The 18,518-nt window shown below is 54.7% G+C and overlaps 1 protein-coding gene across 1 annotated transcript in view; it reads left to right on the forward strand.

Moving 5' to 3' along the window:
• Positions 1-599: 599 nt before the first annotated feature.
• The window catches only part of SLC22A1 (solute carrier family 22 member 1), a 30,552-nt gene continuing 12,633 nt past the window's right edge, over positions 600-18,518 (forward strand). Inside the window, exons 1-7 of the mRNA XM_077899151.1 lie at positions 600-1,595; positions 6,776-6,879; positions 8,653-8,807; positions 11,795-11,963; positions 13,265-13,379; positions 13,592-13,698; positions 17,099-17,313. Of these exons, the coding sequence (XP_077755277.1) occupies positions 1,185-1,595; positions 6,776-6,879; positions 8,653-8,807; positions 11,795-11,963; positions 13,265-13,379; positions 13,592-13,698; positions 17,099-17,313 (1,276 nt within the window). The 5' untranslated portion in view covers positions 600-1,184. The remainder of the gene's footprint in view (positions 1,596-6,775; positions 6,880-8,652; positions 8,808-11,794; positions 11,964-13,264; positions 13,380-13,591; positions 13,699-17,098; positions 17,314-18,518) is intronic.

Raw genomic sequence — 18,518 nt, forward strand, 5'->3', positions numbered from 1 at the left:
CCTTTGTAAGTCTGTGCCCCCCTGAACTGTAAGCTGTTGGGAGGTAGGGGCTGCCCCAACTCTGCGTCCTGGAGCCTGGGGCTGCTGGAAACGTGTAGGGACTTGGCACGGTATTTGTGGAGTGAGCCAAAGAACTAACACAGCAGGTGGTGAAGAAGGGCCGGTTAATAAATGAAGGGATGTTGCTCTGGAGCTGAAGGAGGTTCAAGTTCAGTGACAGCGTGGACTTGGAGGCTGCTGTTAGCTCCCTAAGCTTCTGTTTCCCCAGCTGAGCAGTGGGGAGTCTGATCACACCTCCCGTGAAGGCCGTCGTGAGGAGTTCCAGAACACACGCAGGAGCCCTGTGCTGGGGGCTGACGGCCTTGTCATTGATGGTCACTGGTCAGCCTGGCTGGTGGCTGAGTCTAGAGCCTTTCACCTGGGATGCTGGCCTGCAGAGCCCTCGGCGGCGGCGGCAAATAGGATCAGATGCTCTGCGGAGCCAAGCTCGAGGCCAGGCCGTGCAGGGGGTGGGGGTGGGGGTAAGGGTAGGGATGGGGGTAGGGTACAGGCCAGCCTATGAGCCGCCGGATTGCACAGCCCCTGTAGCTGTGCCAGCAGGCAGCTGGCTCTCTTTGATTTAGCTGGATTCTAAAATGAAGTTTTTAGATAAGCAATCTCTCTGGAAGAGCCAACCAGGGGGTTTACCCAGTGGGATCTAGCTCTCTCCTCTCTGGGAGGGAGCTCTGACTCCAGAGAATTCAAGGGGGTACCTGGGTGGCTCAGCGGTTGAGCGTCTGCCTTTGCCTCAGGTTGTGATCCAGGGTCCAGGGATCGAGTCCCACATGGGGCTCCCCCACAGAGAGCCTGCTTCTCCCTCTCTCTGTGTCTCTCATGAATGAATAAATAAAATCTTTAAAAAAAAAAAAAAAGAGAGAGAGAGAGAAAGAGAATTTGAACCTCCACCTAGTTGACTTGCTTCCCGGCCAAGCCATGTGGCCAGTCACCCTCCTGCTTCCACCCTTGCCTGTCATGGGCGCCACGGGGTGAAAGATCGCTTCCAGTTGGTCGGCTTCCAGGTAGACGTGCTTGGACAGCAACTTGCTTTCGAACCAGCCCATCGCAGAGAAGTCCGCACGGAACATTGACCCTGGCCACCGCGGCCGCGACAGCTGGGTCAAAGTGATGAAGGTGCTGGCTCCGTTATGCCCACCGTGGATGATATTCTGGAGCAGGTCGGCGAGTTTGGCTGGTTCCAGAAGCAAGCCTTCCTGACCCTATGCCTGCTCTCGGCTGCCTTCGCCCCCGTCTACGTGGGCATCGTCTTCCTGGCCTTCACCCCGGACCACCGCTGCCTGAGCCCCGGGGCGGCCGAGCTGGGCCGGCGATGCGGCTGGAGCGCGGCGGAGGAGCTCAACTACACGGTGCCGGGCCCGGGGCCCGCGGGCGACGCCTTCCCCCGCCAGTGCCGCAGCTACGCGGTGGACTGGAACCAGAGCGCCCTGGGCTGCGTGGACCCGCTGGCCGGCCTGGCCACCAACAGGAGCCACCTGCCGCTCGGGCCCTGTCTGCACGGCTGGGCCTACGACACGCCCGGCTCCTCCATCGTGACCGAGGTGAGGCCGGGCCCTGTGTTTGAGGGAACAGGAGGGCTGCAGGGGCAGGGAGGAAGCACACCGCAAATCCTAGAAGGTTCAGCTTCGCATCAGGGAAGAAGGGGGGAGAATTTTATTCGCTGATCACCTAGGCCATGTCCGGCGCTGTCCTGGGCACTCGGTGGCCTGCTTCTCCTGTCTGGTCCCCTGTAGACGTGGGGTATTAGAGGAGCGGGCTGGAGGTAGGGGAGACCTTTGCAAGCCAGGCTGAGCTGGATTGTTAGGACATTGGTCTGCAGGGAGACAGGTTCCTCTTCTTTCTGGCCCACTGGCTTCTCTAAGAGCCTGCTGCATTCACTTGGGGTGTCATTAGATTGGTGGGTCTCCCTTTCTGCACTCATGAGAGAGCTAAATGCTGGCTGGGATCGTGTGGAAGCAGCTCTGGCTTTGGAGAAGGACCTTTTTTTCTTTTTATTTATTTATTTATTCATGAGAGACACACACAGAGAGAGAGGCAGAGACTCAGCAGAGGGAGAAGCAGGCTCCATGCAGGGAGCCCCACGTGGGACTCGATCCAGGGGCTCCAGGATCAGGCCCTAGGCTGAAGGCGGCGTTACACCGCTGAGCCACCCGGGCTGCCCGGAGAAGGACCTTTTCAAAGCCAGCCGTGCCCCAGATCAGTTGGGCGTCACTGAGTACGTTACTCAGAGCCTCTGAGCCTCCACTGCCTCACGGGCCAGCCAGGAATGGCAAGTCACCTGCCCCACAGGATTGGCAAGTTCAACGGTACATGGCATCAGTGCTGGGGCTGCGTCAGGGGCCCTGCTCCTGGCCTACAGGTGGGACGATGGCGTCAGAGGGCCTCATTTGCATAGTTCAGTGGGTTCTTTCTGTATGGTGCCTTGAGAATATTTTAATAAAAAGCCACTAGATTTTTTTTTTCCCTTCATAGACCTTGTAAAAAGTGTTACATTGTGAAAAGTGTGGGCACTTGGAGATTGGCATTGAGGACCATTGTTGAAACCACAGGCCGGAAGTTATGCAGAGGCACTCTGTTAGCAAAGCCTGGTTTTGGCGAGGGCACTGCTTAGCTGGAACAAGAGGTCACTTAGTGGTTTCAGTGTCAGCACAGCCGAGGCTCCTACTGGAGGAAAGAGCTGTGTCCTCTCCCCTTGCCTGATCAAGGGGCAAGGCTGGGGAGGGGACAGCACAGAGGTTTCTCCTTCAGGAGGAACAGGCGCAGGTGTGACTTGCTTTACCTGCCACTGCCTGAACACCTGGTCTCCAACGCATCCTCCAAAGACAGGTAACCAATGAGACGCCTCGCTCCGGGGGGACCAAACTGTCTGACAGTCTGGCTGGGAATCTAGATCCGACCAAGACAGGGAGGTGTTTGTTCTGTTCTCTGTGATGAGACCTCCTCTGCTAGTAAAGGATCGGATACCATCTTTCATCTATTCACTCCGCGGTCTGCTCACTCAGGAAAGTGTCTGAGCCTTTGCTCTGCTCCCGCACCACCGTGGGGCTGGGAGGGACACAGGCCGTGAGCTTCCCTCAGGGAGGCTGCAGTCTCCAGGGCAGTGAGAAGAAGACCAGTGCCCGGGGTCACGTGTGGGTAGACACACAGGGGCCGTTGGGCTCCCGGGGTGGACGTGTACCTTGGCTGCTGCACAGATCATGGGCACCTTCCAGAAGGAAGTGGCATTTGAATGGAGCCTCGGGCAGTATTCTGAGCAGCAAGGAGAGGGAAAAGGACAGACCGGGAGAAGGAGCAAGGGGCAAGGCTGGCTTGGGGGAGAGGGAGCGTGTGCTAGGTTCATTTGGGACAATGAGCTGTTACATTGCGTAGAACTCAGGGTTCTTTTTTTCTTTTTTAAGATTATTTATTTATTCATGAGAGACACAGAGAGAGGCAGAGACACAGGCAGAGGGAGAAGCAGGCTCCCGCAGGGAGACCGATGTGGGACTCGATCCCAGGACCCCGGGATCATGACCTGAGCCAAAGGCAGATAGATGCTCAACCACTGAGCCCCCAGGTGCCTGCAGTTCAGGGTTCTGTGGAGGAACACAGGCATGAAGGGTGGGGACTCCTCACTTTCCCTCGAGAGCGCAGAGTACTCATGTAAGGTTGCCAGATAAAATGCAGGACACTGAGTTAAATAGGAATTTCAGATAAAAGCCAAACAATTTTTTCAAAAGATTTTACATATTTTTTCATGAAAGACACACAGAGAGAGAGAGAGAGACACCGGCAGAGAGAGAAGCAGGTTCCCTACGGGGAGCCCGATGTGAGACTCGGTCCCAAGACCCCGGGATCACGACCTGAGTCCAAGGCAGATGCTCAATCTCTGAGCCACCCAGGCGCCCAAACAATTTTTTAAAGATAATTATGTCCCAGTTTTTGTGCATTTATTTGATGCTGAGAGCCAAGGCAGGGAATACAAGCATTGCATGTGACATACTTACACTAAAAAAAATGTGTTGTTTATCTGAAATTCAAATTCTGAGTATTCTGGATTTTTTTTTTTTTTTTCTAAACCTGGCAACCCTGTCTTCATTCAGACGAGGAAGTTTGGTTTTGTTTAGGCAGAAAAGCAAAGCAAGACAGTCCTGGCTGGACCTTGGGAGTGGTCTGGACCCAGGGTGCTGGGGCAGGGCGTGTCCCCGGAAGGAGGGGAAGCTGAGCCACGAGCCCCGTGAGAAGCATCTACCCACAGGATGCTTCAGGGGAGATGCAGGGCTGGCCTGGGTTTGGGGAAGGGTCCTGGGGGTGTGGGTGAGCGGGGCAGGAGCTTGGCAGGGTGGTGGCTGGGAGGGGAAGACACAAGAGGACAGAGAAAGAGCTCCAGAACCCAGTGGCCATCGGTGGCAGCAGGGGTGAGCTTCCATGAGACCCCAGATCTCAGCTCTGACAAGGATGGAAGGGATCCTGAGGCTCTCATCCACAAACAGAGCAGGGAGAAAGTGGCTGTGGGTAGAGCATGAAGGGCGGTGGGAGTCTGTGGAGATACCAAGTGTGACAAGACCAGGGCTCTAGGATAGGGGGTGGGGGGCAGGAGGACTCAGCACTCTCCATCCCCATTGCTTTAAATCTGCCTTTGCCTCTTGCTCTTCATCCTAAACTGAAGCGGATTCTCCAGGATTCACCTTAGTGATTCCTTTCTGCAGAAATAATCTTTAATTTAGCCTTGCCCTGGACCTTGGAACTTGCTTACCGGAGGATGCTGAGCCAGCTGGTTTGAACACCCTGGTGTCACCAGCCCCCCACCCTCTGCACTAGGGAGGGGGCTGCGGCTCCTTCTGGGGAAGGAATGTGCCTGCTTCCCCTGACTCCTGAGTCCCCTGTCGGGAGGCCCTGTCCTGCCAGCTGCAGCCCCACCGTGGGCTGGGGGCCCCCCTCCAGGCTGGGAAGCCCTGTCTTCCCCTGCTTGTGAGCATGAGCCTGAGCTCAAGCAAAGCCTCAGCCTGAGGTCATGGGAGTGCTTATACCGTTTGCACACTTGTCTCAGCCTAGAGATCTCCTGGGATCGGCTGAGGAGTTACTGCATCTGTGTTCTGACAAGGCCTCTGGGTGATTCGTAGACAAGCTTGGAGAGCACTGCCTGCTGCTTGGTAAACGGTGCCTGAGACACTAGGCCCAGGCCGGTGGAATCCCAGCAGGGGCAGCGACCCATCCAGCGCCCCCATGCTGTGCAGTCCCAGGCTTTTCTGAGGGCTGGGCCTGTCTTCCTGGCGTGTACAAATGGGCTGGGGGGCAGTGGTTGGGTGTGAGTTGAGGGGGTGGGCATGGCAGGCGACGCCAGACACCGATCTTGAGCATAGCAGAGCGGGGGCAGGGACCTCAGCAGGAGGCCATGGTGGCAGGTAAAGCCAGATGCTCCTTCCTCTAGTGCTGTGAGCGCTCTGGCTTCTGCACAGTCTGGGGACAACTTGGAGCCTGGGCCTGCTCATTGCAAAAATTGGAGCACAAGACGAAACCAGTGCCCCGCAGCTTCGGGGAAATCTAGGGTACACAGATGTGGTCTCAGACAGTGTGGGTGGAGGCTGCAAAAAACCAGTTGGGCAGTTGGAGATACAGACCCGGGGACGGCCAGATAGCTCCCAGGAGTGACCTGTCGCTCCGTCTTTAACGGCAGGGCCTGGGACAGGCCGGGAAAACCAAAGAACCAGAGGAGAAGCTTCGTGGGGAGGGTGTGCTTTCAGCTGAAGGGAACGAACGTTTGGGTTGGTAGAGGGAATGCCCGGGACGCCCCGTGGTGTCTCGTCGCGCCCCAGAGCCGAAGCCGTCACGGGAGTGGACCGTGGGGTCTGGGCGTAGACAGCTGGTGGTAGGACAGGCTCACGATTACTTTCTCAAAATGAGGTGGTGACACAGAGGGCTACCTATGTTTTATTTTAAAAAGTGCTCATGTCCAGGAAGTAAGCAGCCAGGAATGGGGAGGAGGAGAGGGCCCAGGCAGGGCTCCACCTTGACCTCTACCTTCTCGGAGCCCCGCAGATGACGTGGGCCACCTCATCCTTGGGCCTGTCACGTGCGCAGGTGTGTGACCCCTGAGGTGGGGCTGCCCCTAAAACACAGCAAAGGCTCCCACACTCTCCTGCCTTGGCCTCCCTGGCTCTCGGCATGTTGGTCCCTGAGTCTCCAGCCACCCTGGGCCCCACCCACAGGACGCTAGCGCACACGCTGCCCCCGCCAAGCCCGCCTTCTTGCCCTGGTGTCTGTGCTCATCCCCTCCTGTGCCATGTGTGGCAACACCAGTCATGACCTACGGAGTTATCTGCGGACTTCACATAATTAAATATATAACGAATAGGTACTTAACTGAGGGCTTCTGACCAATCCTCGGAAACATATTCTATTTATTTTGCTACATTTCTATCTTTAGGAAATTACCGCACTCTACTTCTTTCCAGAAGACTTATCTGTTGGCTGTGTTGTCTTTCAATAACTGACTCTTGATGTCAAAGCACTTGACAGTAGTGAGGGTAAAACAAAGATGTTGGGTAGATAGTGGTAGTAACGGAGAGTTGCCAGAAACCTTGAATCTGTCTTATGAAAATGTGGGAAGGGAAAGTGATGTGAAACCCTTGAGAGTGTCACTTTGTGGTGAGCATTGACTTTGGAGACAAGACAGTAGATACAGCTTGACTTACAAACGGTCTTGTGTTTTCGGCCCGTCCGCCCGTGGTGTGATGCGCAGTTCAACCTGGTGTGCGACAACTCTTGGAAGGTGGATCTCTTTCAATCCTGTGTGAACCTGGGCTTCTTCCTCGGCTCCCTGGGGGTCGGCTACATTGCAGACAGGTACGTAAAGTCCAATTCGACCAGACATAGCAGCGATGCCATGAGAAGAATGGATCGTAGGGGGTAGTGGTAGAAGAATCTGTCCAGGTGACAGAGAAAAGCACCAAAGGCTGGTGCTTCGGACTGGGGTGGGGCAGCAAGATGAGTCAGGCTGGGATTTGGGATGGATTTCAGGGGTCCAAACTCCATGCAGATTGTAGAATTGGGGTGGTGGGCTGAGAGAAGATGGGGTCAAAGCCAAGGTTTATGCATGGAGCAGATGGGTGAGGGGAGGATGGGGCCATTTTTTGAGATGGGACAGAGTGGATTAGAAGCAGACTTTGTTGTGGGGGTGGGAAGCCATCAAGAGTTCTGTCCTGGCCGAGGGAATTCTCAGCTGTGCTGAGTGGCCCTGGAGGCACAGAAGAGATGTCAAGTAGGGGTTGCATACATGAGCTGTGCTCAGAAGAGGGATTTGTGCTAGAGATAAATATCTGGGATTTGTCACCAGAAGCTGTCAACCACGTTCGAGATAAGCTAGCCGAGAGTATAGAGAGATGTGTAGATGTTGGCAGGGAAGGAATTGCTGGCAGAGGAGATTTAAACAAAATGGCAGGGAGATGGAAGGGCAGCCACTCTCCTGGGGTAGTGTGAAGCTGTAGAATGCAAGACGGGTCTGGCCCAATGGGGAGGAGAGGCCAAAATCTGGGGACTTGGTCCCATAAGTACCAGTGACAGGGATGGTGGCAGGGGAAGGCTGAAGAAAAGCAAGAGAGAGAAGGAAGTGGAGTTTGTGCATGTGGACAACTCTGCAGGGCAGGTGGGCTGCAGGGACAGGGGACAGGGGAAGGGTCCAGGAAGGGGACAATGGCATCGTGGAAGGTGCGAGGGACCAAAGGGGCAGTGGACGGGCTGGCCCTGGGGAGCTAGCTGAAGAGCCTTTGGTCAGAGGCGCAGGAGAAAAGATAGAGGGGGTGGACACGGGTGTCATGAGGTCTGAGTGTTCTGAGGTGATAAGGGGTGAGTGTCCGACAGACAGTTTCTATGTTAGTACAGGACGAGGACGTTTACGGGCTGGTGGGTAGGTGCGCTGGGCAGGGGCAGGGGCTTGAGGTGAGGAGGCAAGGAGTAGGGGAGTGAAGGCCCGGGCTGGAGTCTAGGAGGCAGAGGGCAGGGAGGGAAGAGGTTGCAGGGTGGGGAGACTGGGGTGGGGACCAGGGCACCGTGACCACACAGGACGTTGGCTCCTTGCTTCCTTGCGTAGCCACCAGAATGCCGGGTCAGGTTGGAAAGATGGAGTCAGTGAAGCACCGCCCGGGAAGAAGAGTTAGCACACGATTTCCCCATTTCATTCATGAAAAAAGGAAAAGGAAATAATCCTCAGGAGTTACACCATCAGAACGGAGTATTTTCCCAGAGAAGTTCCTGAGGCTGCTGCTAAGTCTAGCATGAGGGCGCCTGCTGTCAAACCCTGTTAATAATAATACAGTCGACTAGGGGATGAGGGGGGCCATGCAGGGGACCCTGCAGAGCCACCAGGGGAGCACCCCCTCCTGGCCGAGACACCAGGTGCCTGAGAGCACCGGGATCCTGGTTCCCCCTTACAGTGATTTAATGAACCTCGGAAGGGCCGCTGTTCCCTGAGGACCACAGTGCCAGGCTCTCAGGTCGGGGGTCCCTCAGGAGACCAGTGACATGGGCCTCCCGATCGAGACCCCGTCTGTCCCTTGGGGCCCATCGGTCCCCAAACACTCAACAGCCCCACTTCACTTCCCTGTGTCCTTGCCTCTGAAGGTTTGGCCGAAAATTATGTCTCCTGGCCACCTCGCTCACCAGTGCGGTCCTGGGTGTCCTCACGGCCGTGGCGCCAAACTACACGTCCCTGCTGCTCTTCCGCCTGCTGCAGGGCCTGGTGAGCAAGGGCAGCTGGACGTCCGGCTACGTCTTGAGTAAGCACCCCCTGCGCTCAGTTCCCACGGGGGCGGTGGGCAGCACAAGGGGAGGGAGCCAGACGCAGAGGTGGGATTCTGGGGGGAGAGGGGGTGTTCGTGGGCTCCAGAGAAATGGTAGTAACTCTAGCTGTGTGTGATTGTCTGTCTGACTGGGCCAGGGGACTAGGTGGGGACGGCCTCCCTCCCCCTCCCCCTCCCTCCTTCCCCTCTCCCCCCTTCTCCCTTCCTTCCTTCCTTCTTTCCCTCCTCCTTCCTTCCCTTCCTCCTCCCCTCTCCTTCCCCTCCCCCTCCTTCTTCCTTCCTTCCCTCCTTCCTTCCTTCCTCCTCCCCCTCCCCCTTCTCCCTTCCTTTCTTCCTTCCTTCTCTCCCTCCCTCCTCCCTCTCTTTCCCCCTCCCTCTTCCTCCCTCCCTACTTCTTATCCCTCCCTCCCTTCCTTCCTTCTTTCCTTCCTTCTTTCCTTCTTTCCTTCCTTCCTTCCTTCTTTCCTTCCTTCCTTCCTTCCTTCCTTCCTTCCTTCCTTCCTTCCTTCCTTCCTTCCTTCCCTCCTTTTTTGTTTGAGAGACACTTAAATAACCACTTAAATATATCAATCTTTCTATATCAACTAATCTATTTGGGAACAACATGACCACATTCTGATTTATTTACAGCAGTGTGCTGGGGGGGGGTGGTATACAGGAAGGGGGAGTCAGGTAAGAGAGCATCTTAACATCTTAAATACGAAAGGACCGGCATCTCCTGAAAAGAAATACAACAGCCCAACTGGTCTAAACCACTCAAAAATTAGGAGGAGACTGTAAGAGGGAGTAAGAGAACAGACAAACATCTTTTTCTTTCTTTTTTTTTTTTTCAAACATCTGTTTCTAAAAAAAAAAAAAATGAGGTGTGAACCACTGTAATTCTATATACTGTTTTTTTCCCCCTTTCAAATTTTTCCATGAGGGGTGAGACTAAAAAAGGAAAATCACTCTCTTGGAAGAAAGTCGTGTACAAGAGCCACCGGTGCTTTCTGCAGCCCATATGTGGGTGCATTGGACGGCAGTGAGGATAATCCACATTTTTGCTCATTTGTAGAGAATAGAAAAGAAACAACTTTGTCCTTCCATCTCTGAAAGTGGTATCTTTGGTCTTGGCATTCTGAGAGGTAGTTCATCAGGACCAAGAGAAAGCATGTTCCTCCCTTGCGAAACTGTATGCTCTGGCTAAGTGTAGTCAGTTCAATACATATTCACTGGCCATCTGTATGTTGAATACGCACTATTTGACACGTGGTTAAGACGATAAATTTGGGGTCAAATACCTACTCCCCAGCACTGCCCGGCCATGAACTCTTGGGCCATTCCCATAAGCCCTGGCTCAGAGGGGCTTATGGGGGCCCTCAGAGGGGGGTGGCAGAGCCCTGATGGGCAGGTGCACTGCAGAGCTGTGGCCCGAGCGTTGCCTGCCCCGCGATGGGCCCCGTGGGGTTGCTGTCACTCTGTGGCAGGCAGTGGGGCAGGGCTGGAGGTACCAAGATAGAGGAGGCACCCTTCCTCCCTTTGAGAAGCTCAAATGCCAGAGAGAGGAAGACAGATGGCCATCTATCTTGGTGGGTGAGAGCCGTGCCGCCCCCAAAGGCTTTCCCCATGTGTTTGCAGGTCACACACCACCTGGTCCTCCACTGGTGACTCAGTGGTCATCCTCCCTTAGGGGCTTCTCTTCTCCCCAATCCTGCAATGTGGCAGGACCCAGGACTTTGTCCTCTCCCTCCCCAAACCTGCTCCACCTGCAGACCCCTACCCTAGCCCCTGTCTGTAAAGTCCCCTCTGGCCCAGCTGCTCAGGCCAGGTGTTTTGCAGTCAGCACAGCCCCCAGTTCCCTACACCTGCTTCCGGCCCCTCGGGGTCCTGCTGCTGGCTTTCCTTCCACAATACACCTGGGACCACCTTCTCTTCACTGCCGCTGCTGGGCCCAAGCCAACACCGTCGCTTCACCTCTGTCACTGGTCCCCAATCTTAACTCAGCAGCAGACATGGAGTGTGCTGCCACCTGGGGCACTGGCTCTGCACCTCCTGCAGCACAGGCCAGACTCCATGGGGGCCCCAGGATGGCCTCCCCGAGGCACTGCCTCCCCCTTGCATGACCCTCTGGAGAGCCAGGTCCTCTGTTCCCTCTGCCTGGAACTTCACCCTTGACGTTCGCCCCACCGCACTGCTGTCCGAAACCCAGCCACCCCTTCCCCCTCGACTCTCCGGATTCCCTCCGACCCGTTAGCTTTCCATTCCCCCTGGCACAGAGTGCATTCCAGCCTGGCATGCGATTTACTCATTTACCGTGTGTGCTCTCTGTCCCCTCTCGCAAGGAGGTGGGGTCATGAAGACACGACTCTGCCCAGGAAGTTGATGACATGCTCCAAATGCCTGGAGTGGTGCCAGGTCCCTGGGAGGCCAGCGATGCTTATTAAATTAGTACACGCTCCCAGGGCTGTGAGAAACAGCACAGCTCTAGGGGCACCGGGGTGGCTCAGTGAGCATCTGCCTTTGGTTCAGGGCGTGATCCCGGGGTCCTGGGATCAAGTCCCACATCGGGCTCCCTGCAGGGAGCCTTCTTCGCCCTCTTCCTGTGTCTCTGCCTCTGTGTCTCTCATGAATAAATACATAAAATCTTAAAAAAAAGAAAAAAAAAAAAGGAAAAGAAATAGCACACCTCAGTCTGGAGCTTATAGGGGCAAAGCTCTGGGGAGGAGGGATTGGCCAGTGCTCAGGTAGACCGAATCCTGAAGCACCCAAAGGACACTAGAGACAGCAAGTGGGGGTGGATTAGAAAAGGAAGAGCTGGAGAGAAGCTGGGATGAGCAGCCGAGTGGATCTCAGGGAGCCGTGAGTGGAGCAGCAGCAGCACAGGAGAAGGAGCCTGGGGTCAGGCAGGAGAGGGTTGGGGCCTGGGGCTTGCCAGGAGGGAAGGAGGCCACGGGAGCCTCAACAGTGACTCCTCTCCTGTTCAGTCACAGAGTTCGTGGGCATGGGCTACAGACGAATGGTGGCGATCCTCTACCAGATGGCCTTCACCGTGGGGCTCGTGGTGCTCTCGGGGGTGGCCTATGCCATCCCTCACTGGCGGTGGCTCCAGCTGGCCATCTCTCTGCCCACCTTCCTCTTCCTGCTCTACTACTGGTATGTGGGTCCTCCAAGGGGGCCCCTGCTCCTCGGTCCCCCCACCCAGACCACGCTCAGCTCACCCCCTAGGACTGCCTGGTGACCTTGGCTGCCACATGGTCCATCCCCCGAAGGGCCACGGTGGCCACACACACAGGCACATGGCTGCTTCCACCATTTGTGCCATTTGAGATGTTCTCATATTATGGGGTGGCCCTCATTACATGGGCAGCTACCCTCTTTAAATTTGTATCCCCTTAGATGGGGGGATCTGAGTCAGATAAAAATCCACCTAGCCACAAAGTAGACATTTGGTGTTTGTTGAATGAATGAATGAGTGAATGAATAAGTGAATGAAAATTCTCGGGGAATGTGCACATTAAGCCACTGAGACAAACCAGTCCCAGTGAGCTGTTAATCTTACTGGCTGTCAGCACTTGGCAGGGTCCCAAGGGACGCGCAGCCAGAAAGATGAGTTTTGAGCTTTGATTATGGGACAGGGAAGGGGTGCAGAGAGGGCCGGGAAGAGAAATATCGCATCCCTGCAACTTTTGTCACCATTCTGCTGAGGGCAAATCTCACCTGTGGGTAGCACTGAAGTAGACACAATCTCTCCAAACCTGGGCTTGGCTCTATGAGGGCTACGTTGGTGGTCAGGGTGAGTCTGCTGTCCCCTCATCAGGCTGAAACCCCGGCTCTCCGGTGGGAAGGACGCACTGGCTAGTCTTGCTGGTCGGGCAGGGGGGCCTTTGCCTGAGTGTTTTCAGAAGACCTTACACCAGACGTTCCTGACCTTCAAGTCGTAATGTCCTTACCCGGTTTGCAGTGGACAGCACGCTACCTCCCTGGTGTTCAAAGACAGTGAATACGGTGTATTTGGTTTGGGAGATATTTTGAGGCTTGTTCAACAGCCCATGTATTACATGGGGACAGCCCGCTGTAGCACAAGGGTTGGGGGAGGCATCTGGAGCATCTATTCTGTGCGAGAAGTTTCCAGGGGGACAAGGCTGCCAGCTGCCAGCAGAGAGTGGGACCCGCCCTCCGTGACATGAAGCCCACGTAGGAAAGTAGTGATCCTCTTGTTTGCTCACAGATCTTAGGAGGTGGCACTGACGGTATGAGGGACCCACAGAGCTCCTTCGTGGGTCCCCTGGGCCAGCGCAGAACGACCCCAGATCCTCGTCCACTAGCTGCTTGAGGAATTCCAGTCCCCTTGTGAGGAGGGGGTGCTGCTCAGAGCGCTAGCATCTCCCTGATCCGGGCTTTAGGCCCGCCTTGCTCTGGAGAAGCCACCCCGTGGTGAGGCTCTGCGTCTACAGGTGCGTGCCCGAGTCTCCCCGATGGCTGCTGTCACAGAAGAGGAACGCTCAGGTGATGAAGATAATGGGCCACATCGCCCAAAAGAACGGGAAATCGCCTCTTGCTGATCTAAAGGTGACAAACCAGCAGGGGGTTTCTCACACCACTGAACTTTGGGTTGGGTTTGTGATTTTAGAAAATGCTTCTGGGGCTGCCTTGAGGAGTGGGGAGGCCCTGGAGGAATTTGGGGGTGATGGGGCTGAGCTCAGGAACGGGTGGGGTGGTTCGGAGGGCTGCTCCTGCTCCCCCACAGCGGCGCCGCAGCTGATGCTCTGACTCCCTCCTAGATGCTCTCTCTCGAAGAGGATGTCACCGAAAAGCTGAGCCCCTCCTTTGTAGACCTGTTCCGCACGCCACAACTGAGGAAGCACACCTTTATTCTGATGTACCTGTGGTAAGCGGCCTTTCCTATACCTTCCCCTGATGGACTCAGTGTGCCGGCCTGAGCACCAGGGCATGAGTTAAAGACAGTGGAGCAATGCAGGTGGAAAAAGAGAAGCATGAAAAGGAATTTTTACATGAATTTCAAGCAGCCGACGAGCTCTTAGACATCTTTATGTCTCCCTTGAGGATGGAATAAGGGGGGAAAATATCAAGAAGAGCGTGTTGCGTGTGAGATGTCAGCAGTAAGATGAGTGAAACCTGATGAAGGGATCCCAAGGTTGTCTCAGATCCCACGTATCTGTCTTTTGGGAACAGCACATCTTGACTTAGTGGAGGAAGGTGGATGAGATGTCAGTGGCTCCTGGCCCTTCCAAAGAGAAGATCCCTACGTCACATCTTGGCACTTTAGAGACCCTGTCAGAGAGGGGCTGTGCCTTTATTGTCCACTGATTATGAGACTCATCTACACATATGGACTCTCCCAGTCTGCTCCTTTCTGCAGGCTGCTCCCTTGCTCCCTATCCTGTGCCCTCAGAGGACACCCGTCCAGCTCCCCATCATCATGGCTTTGTCCTTGGCATGAAGATGGCTCCTCAGTCACTCCCCCGGTGGCTGGACTGTGGGGTCCCCCCTCAGCTGGAGCCACTCTGCTGCTGGTACACTCATTTCCACTTCCACGAAGGTTTTACTAGAACCAAGGGTTCAAGCTAATAGAGTGGCACCTGGCACATGGTAGCCCCGCAAATATTTGCTGAAGGTTGAATGAATAACCACGGTTCCACGGAATCCATCCTGAGTGCAGGAGACACCAGCCAGGCTCACCATGCCTTCCCTTTGCCCCAGCAGTCACCTGCCCTGGCCCCATGTTGGCCCCAGAGTCCTGCCACCAGCTACATGATGGGCCCCCGGGAATCTTTGCAAACACCCCAGCTGCCTGGTGCACTTGTGTCGCCCTCCTCCCTTCCTCCTATTTCCTCTCACTGCCCCCACTTCCATCCCCTAGGGCACTCCTCTCGTGGGGTGCTTCGGCTCCTCTGCTCTCACACCCCTGCACCCACTCCCTCCGCAAACTCTGCTCTGATCTGAGAATGTCTTCAGAAGCTGCCCTTGGCATCCCCTGCCCCCTTGGTTCCCGGAGTGAGTTTCGTGCTCTTTTGCCTGTGTGGCTGGGGGGCCTCCTGGCTGGCCTCTCTCTTCACGCTGCTGCCCCGCACCCCAGGAGCTACTCATAGAGCAAACAGCACCACACTCCTCCGTCTACACCCTCCACTGGCTTCCTACTCCCCCGAGGAGAACACCGAATCCCTTTCCGTGGCCCACAAGGAGCTGACCCCAGACACCCCTCTTACTGGCCTTCCCTCCACCTCCTCCTTCCTTGCAGCTGCTCGCGAGGCCAACCCAGCTCTTCCCGGCCAAGCAGCTTCCAGAAAGCTCCACATTCTATGACTCAGCATCCTCATCAGCAAGTGGGGGTAATGATAGGACCCACCTCACACGCGTGTTGGCAGACGTGACATTACGCGTGGAAGGAAATGGCTTAGAGCGCGTGTGCTTAACACCAGGGCTGCTGTTTTACCACGGACAACATGCGATTCATGGGTTCTGCCAACAGATGGCAGCCCTGCATGGGCGTTAAGGGCAAAATCCAGGTTGTGCTCTCCTTTCTCTTCAATCCATCCCTTTATTATCAGTTATATGGGACTGTTCGCATTTAACTGGGGCCAAGGGAGGGGCCTGGTGAGCGTCTGGGAAATCAGGGATGATTCAGGACTAGACACAAGAGCATCCCAGTGTTTCCCTGTGTGCAGCTTGATAAAACGAGGGAGTATATTAATGAGAAATATCCACTGTGATCTCAGTTTGGGAGCTGATAGGCAATTTACTTGCTGGAATAAGTGATTTCTTAGCAACCAAAGTCTCTTCTTGCGGTGTAAATACCAACATAATCATAACATGTTTCTAGTCTCTAAAATCCTATAATGTCACTAAAAAAAAAGCCCCGTGAGACTCTAAATTCGCCCTGAGTGACTTAGTCGGCCCCCGTGGCTCTCTGTGCCATATTCTTTTTTTTTATTAAGATTTTTATTTATTTATTCATGGGAGACACACATGCACAGAGAGAGGCAGAGGGAGAAGCAGGCTCCATGTGGGGAGCCCGATGTGGGACTCGATCCTGGGTCTCCAGGATCGCGCCCTGGGCCGAAGGCAGTGCTAAGCTGCTGAGCCACCCAGAGGTCCCCTCTGTGCCATATTCTGAGGCACTGCTCCTTGCCCCTGGAATACAGATGGAGGAGTCACGCGGTGGGTTCCGGGGGGAGGGGAGCAGCTGTTAAACACGGCACCGCTGTGCGGAGGGAAAGACTCTGGACGGCACCTGCTCTGCTCTGCTCTGGGTACGTGACCTTGGGAAGATGACGATGATGACGCCGCTAGTGGCCGTCTTTATGAGTGCTTTCCACGTGCCAGGAGCCACTAGGCACTTACTGTGGGCCAGGCAAGGGGTGCAGAGGGAGATGTGGCGAGGACCATCTCAGCCATGCACCTGTCACACCTGTCGTCGCCAGTCCGCAGAGGGCAGATCTCGTCTGTAGGTGGCACTGAGGTAGACACAGTCTGTCTGAATGACGGCTGGCCTCTAAGCCTTACGTGTTTGTGGTCAGGACAGGCCCGCTGTCCCCTTGTCAGGGTGGCGCAAGGCGCTCTCCGCGGGGAGGACTCTGGCTGAGTCTCCATGCCTGGGCGGATGCGAGGGGGTCTGAGTGTTCTCTGAAGACCGAATTCCCTTTATTGATGCGGGAACTGAGGCATCGAGGGCTCAGTTAAGTTCCTTGGGGTCACACAGCTCACACGGCAGCCTGATTGTTGAACCTGCTCAGTCACCAGCGCCTTCTCCTGCCCGTGTCCCCTTGTGGCCGCTGGGTCATTAGGTTCATCGTTTGCCATCTCTAGGACACGTGGTTGTATCTTGGAAGTCGTTATGTCACATACACCTTGAGAGGAGCTCCTCACTGAGGCCCCCCAGGACAGCCTTCCTAATTTTGTACCCCCTCTTCCCATTTCGTTCCAAGACATTTTATTTTATTTTTAAAGATTTTATTTATTTATTCATGAGAATACACAGAGAGGGGAGAGAGAGAGAGAGGCAGAGACACAGGCAGAGGGAGAAGCAGGCTCCATGCAGGGAGCCTGAGGCAGGACTTGATCCTGGGTCTCCAGGATCACACCCTGGGCTGAAGGCGGCGCTAAACCGCTGAGCCATCCGGGCCGCCCGCTCCAGGACATTTTAAATCGAGTGACACACATTGCTCTCCAGCTCTTGGGGACCTTTGTCTTCGCTGCCAGAATCAAACTCTCTCCCATCCCGCAGACAGGAGACTCCACCCGAGACTGTGCTTCTCCCCTGTGCTCAGGTTCACGAGCTCCGTGCTCTACCAGGGTCTCATCATGCACGTGGGCGCCACTGGTGGGAACCTCTACCTGGATTTCCTTTACTCGGCTCTGGTTGAATTTCCCGCGGCCTTCATCATCCTGGCCACCATCGACCGCTTCGGCCTCATCCGCCCGTTGGCCACGTCCAATCTGGTGGCGGGGACAGCCTGTTTCATCATGATTTTTATCTCACACGGTGAGTCATGCCTTTCCCCTATCTTCTCCGTAATCGAACTATCGAACTGAGGGAACACTGTTTCAATTCCTTGATACTCCCCTCGAACTAGAACAAAGACAAAGACGGGAGGGAGGTTACCTTAGTCTCCAACTGGGTTTTTACAATTTTTAAAATTTTTAAATTGGGGTGTAACATACACACTATGAGCAGATGACAATATACAAGGTGATGAAATTTTGCGTGTGTGTATCTGTGTACATCTGGGTACCATGACCTAGATACATGGAAGATTTCCAATGCTCCGGAAGGCTCTCCCATGTTCCTTGACAATCTGTACTCACCCTCCCTGCTCAGATCACCACAGCTCTGACCTCTGTCACTGAAAAGCAATGTTGACAGCTCTTGAATTTCATACAAAAGGAACCATAGCACATATATTTGTCTGGTTTCATTCACTCACTCCATCTGTGAGATTGGTCCATGCGGTCACACCGGAGTGTAGTTAATTCCCTTTCATTGTTGGGCAGCATTCCACTGTATGAACCCCATGCTACTTATCTGTCCCACTGTTGATTGACACTTGCGTGGCTTTCAGCATCTGCCTGCTGGGATCTAAGCCGAGTGAACATTCTGGTACATGTCTTTTCATGGGCATAGACTCTCATTTCCCTTGGGTACAAATCTGTGAGTGCATTTGCTAGGTCAGGGGTGGCTCTAAGTCCATACAAACAGGTTTCCAAAATGGTTGGACCAATGCACACTCCAACCGATGATGCCTGAGCGCCCCAATTGTTCCACGTCCTTGCCAGCACTGGGTTTTGCTAGTCTTTTTGACACCAGACATTTTGGTGAGTGCTGTGCTTTAGTCCATCCTTCTTACCACCCAAGATAATCCAAAGTAGAATAACTTGAGTCGGTTTTCAACTGAGTACACAAATTGCCTTTCATATTTGTTATTTTGGGGAAGACTGTTGAATAAACACTAAGGCAGATTTGCTATTTTCTCAATGTTTTATTGCTCGTGCTCTGCCCTTTGTGGGTTGAGTTGTTTTGGTTAGCTTTTCTGGAGGGTATCGTGGGATGAGTTCCCTGAAATCTGTATTCTCAAGAACCTGAGCCCCCCCCATGCCCCCCAGGGCCCTCCTCCCATCCCCTACCCTTTCCACTTACGTCGATAGTCCTTGTCACCTTAGATGATAAACACTCCCTCCTCCAGGAAATAT

This window comes from Canis aureus, chromosome 1 (assembly GCF_053574225.1).
Source record: "Canis aureus isolate CA01 chromosome 1, VMU_Caureus_v.1.0, whole genome shotgun sequence".
In the NCBI taxonomy this organism is placed as follows: domain Eukaryota; kingdom Metazoa; phylum Chordata; class Mammalia; order Carnivora; family Canidae; genus Canis; species Canis aureus.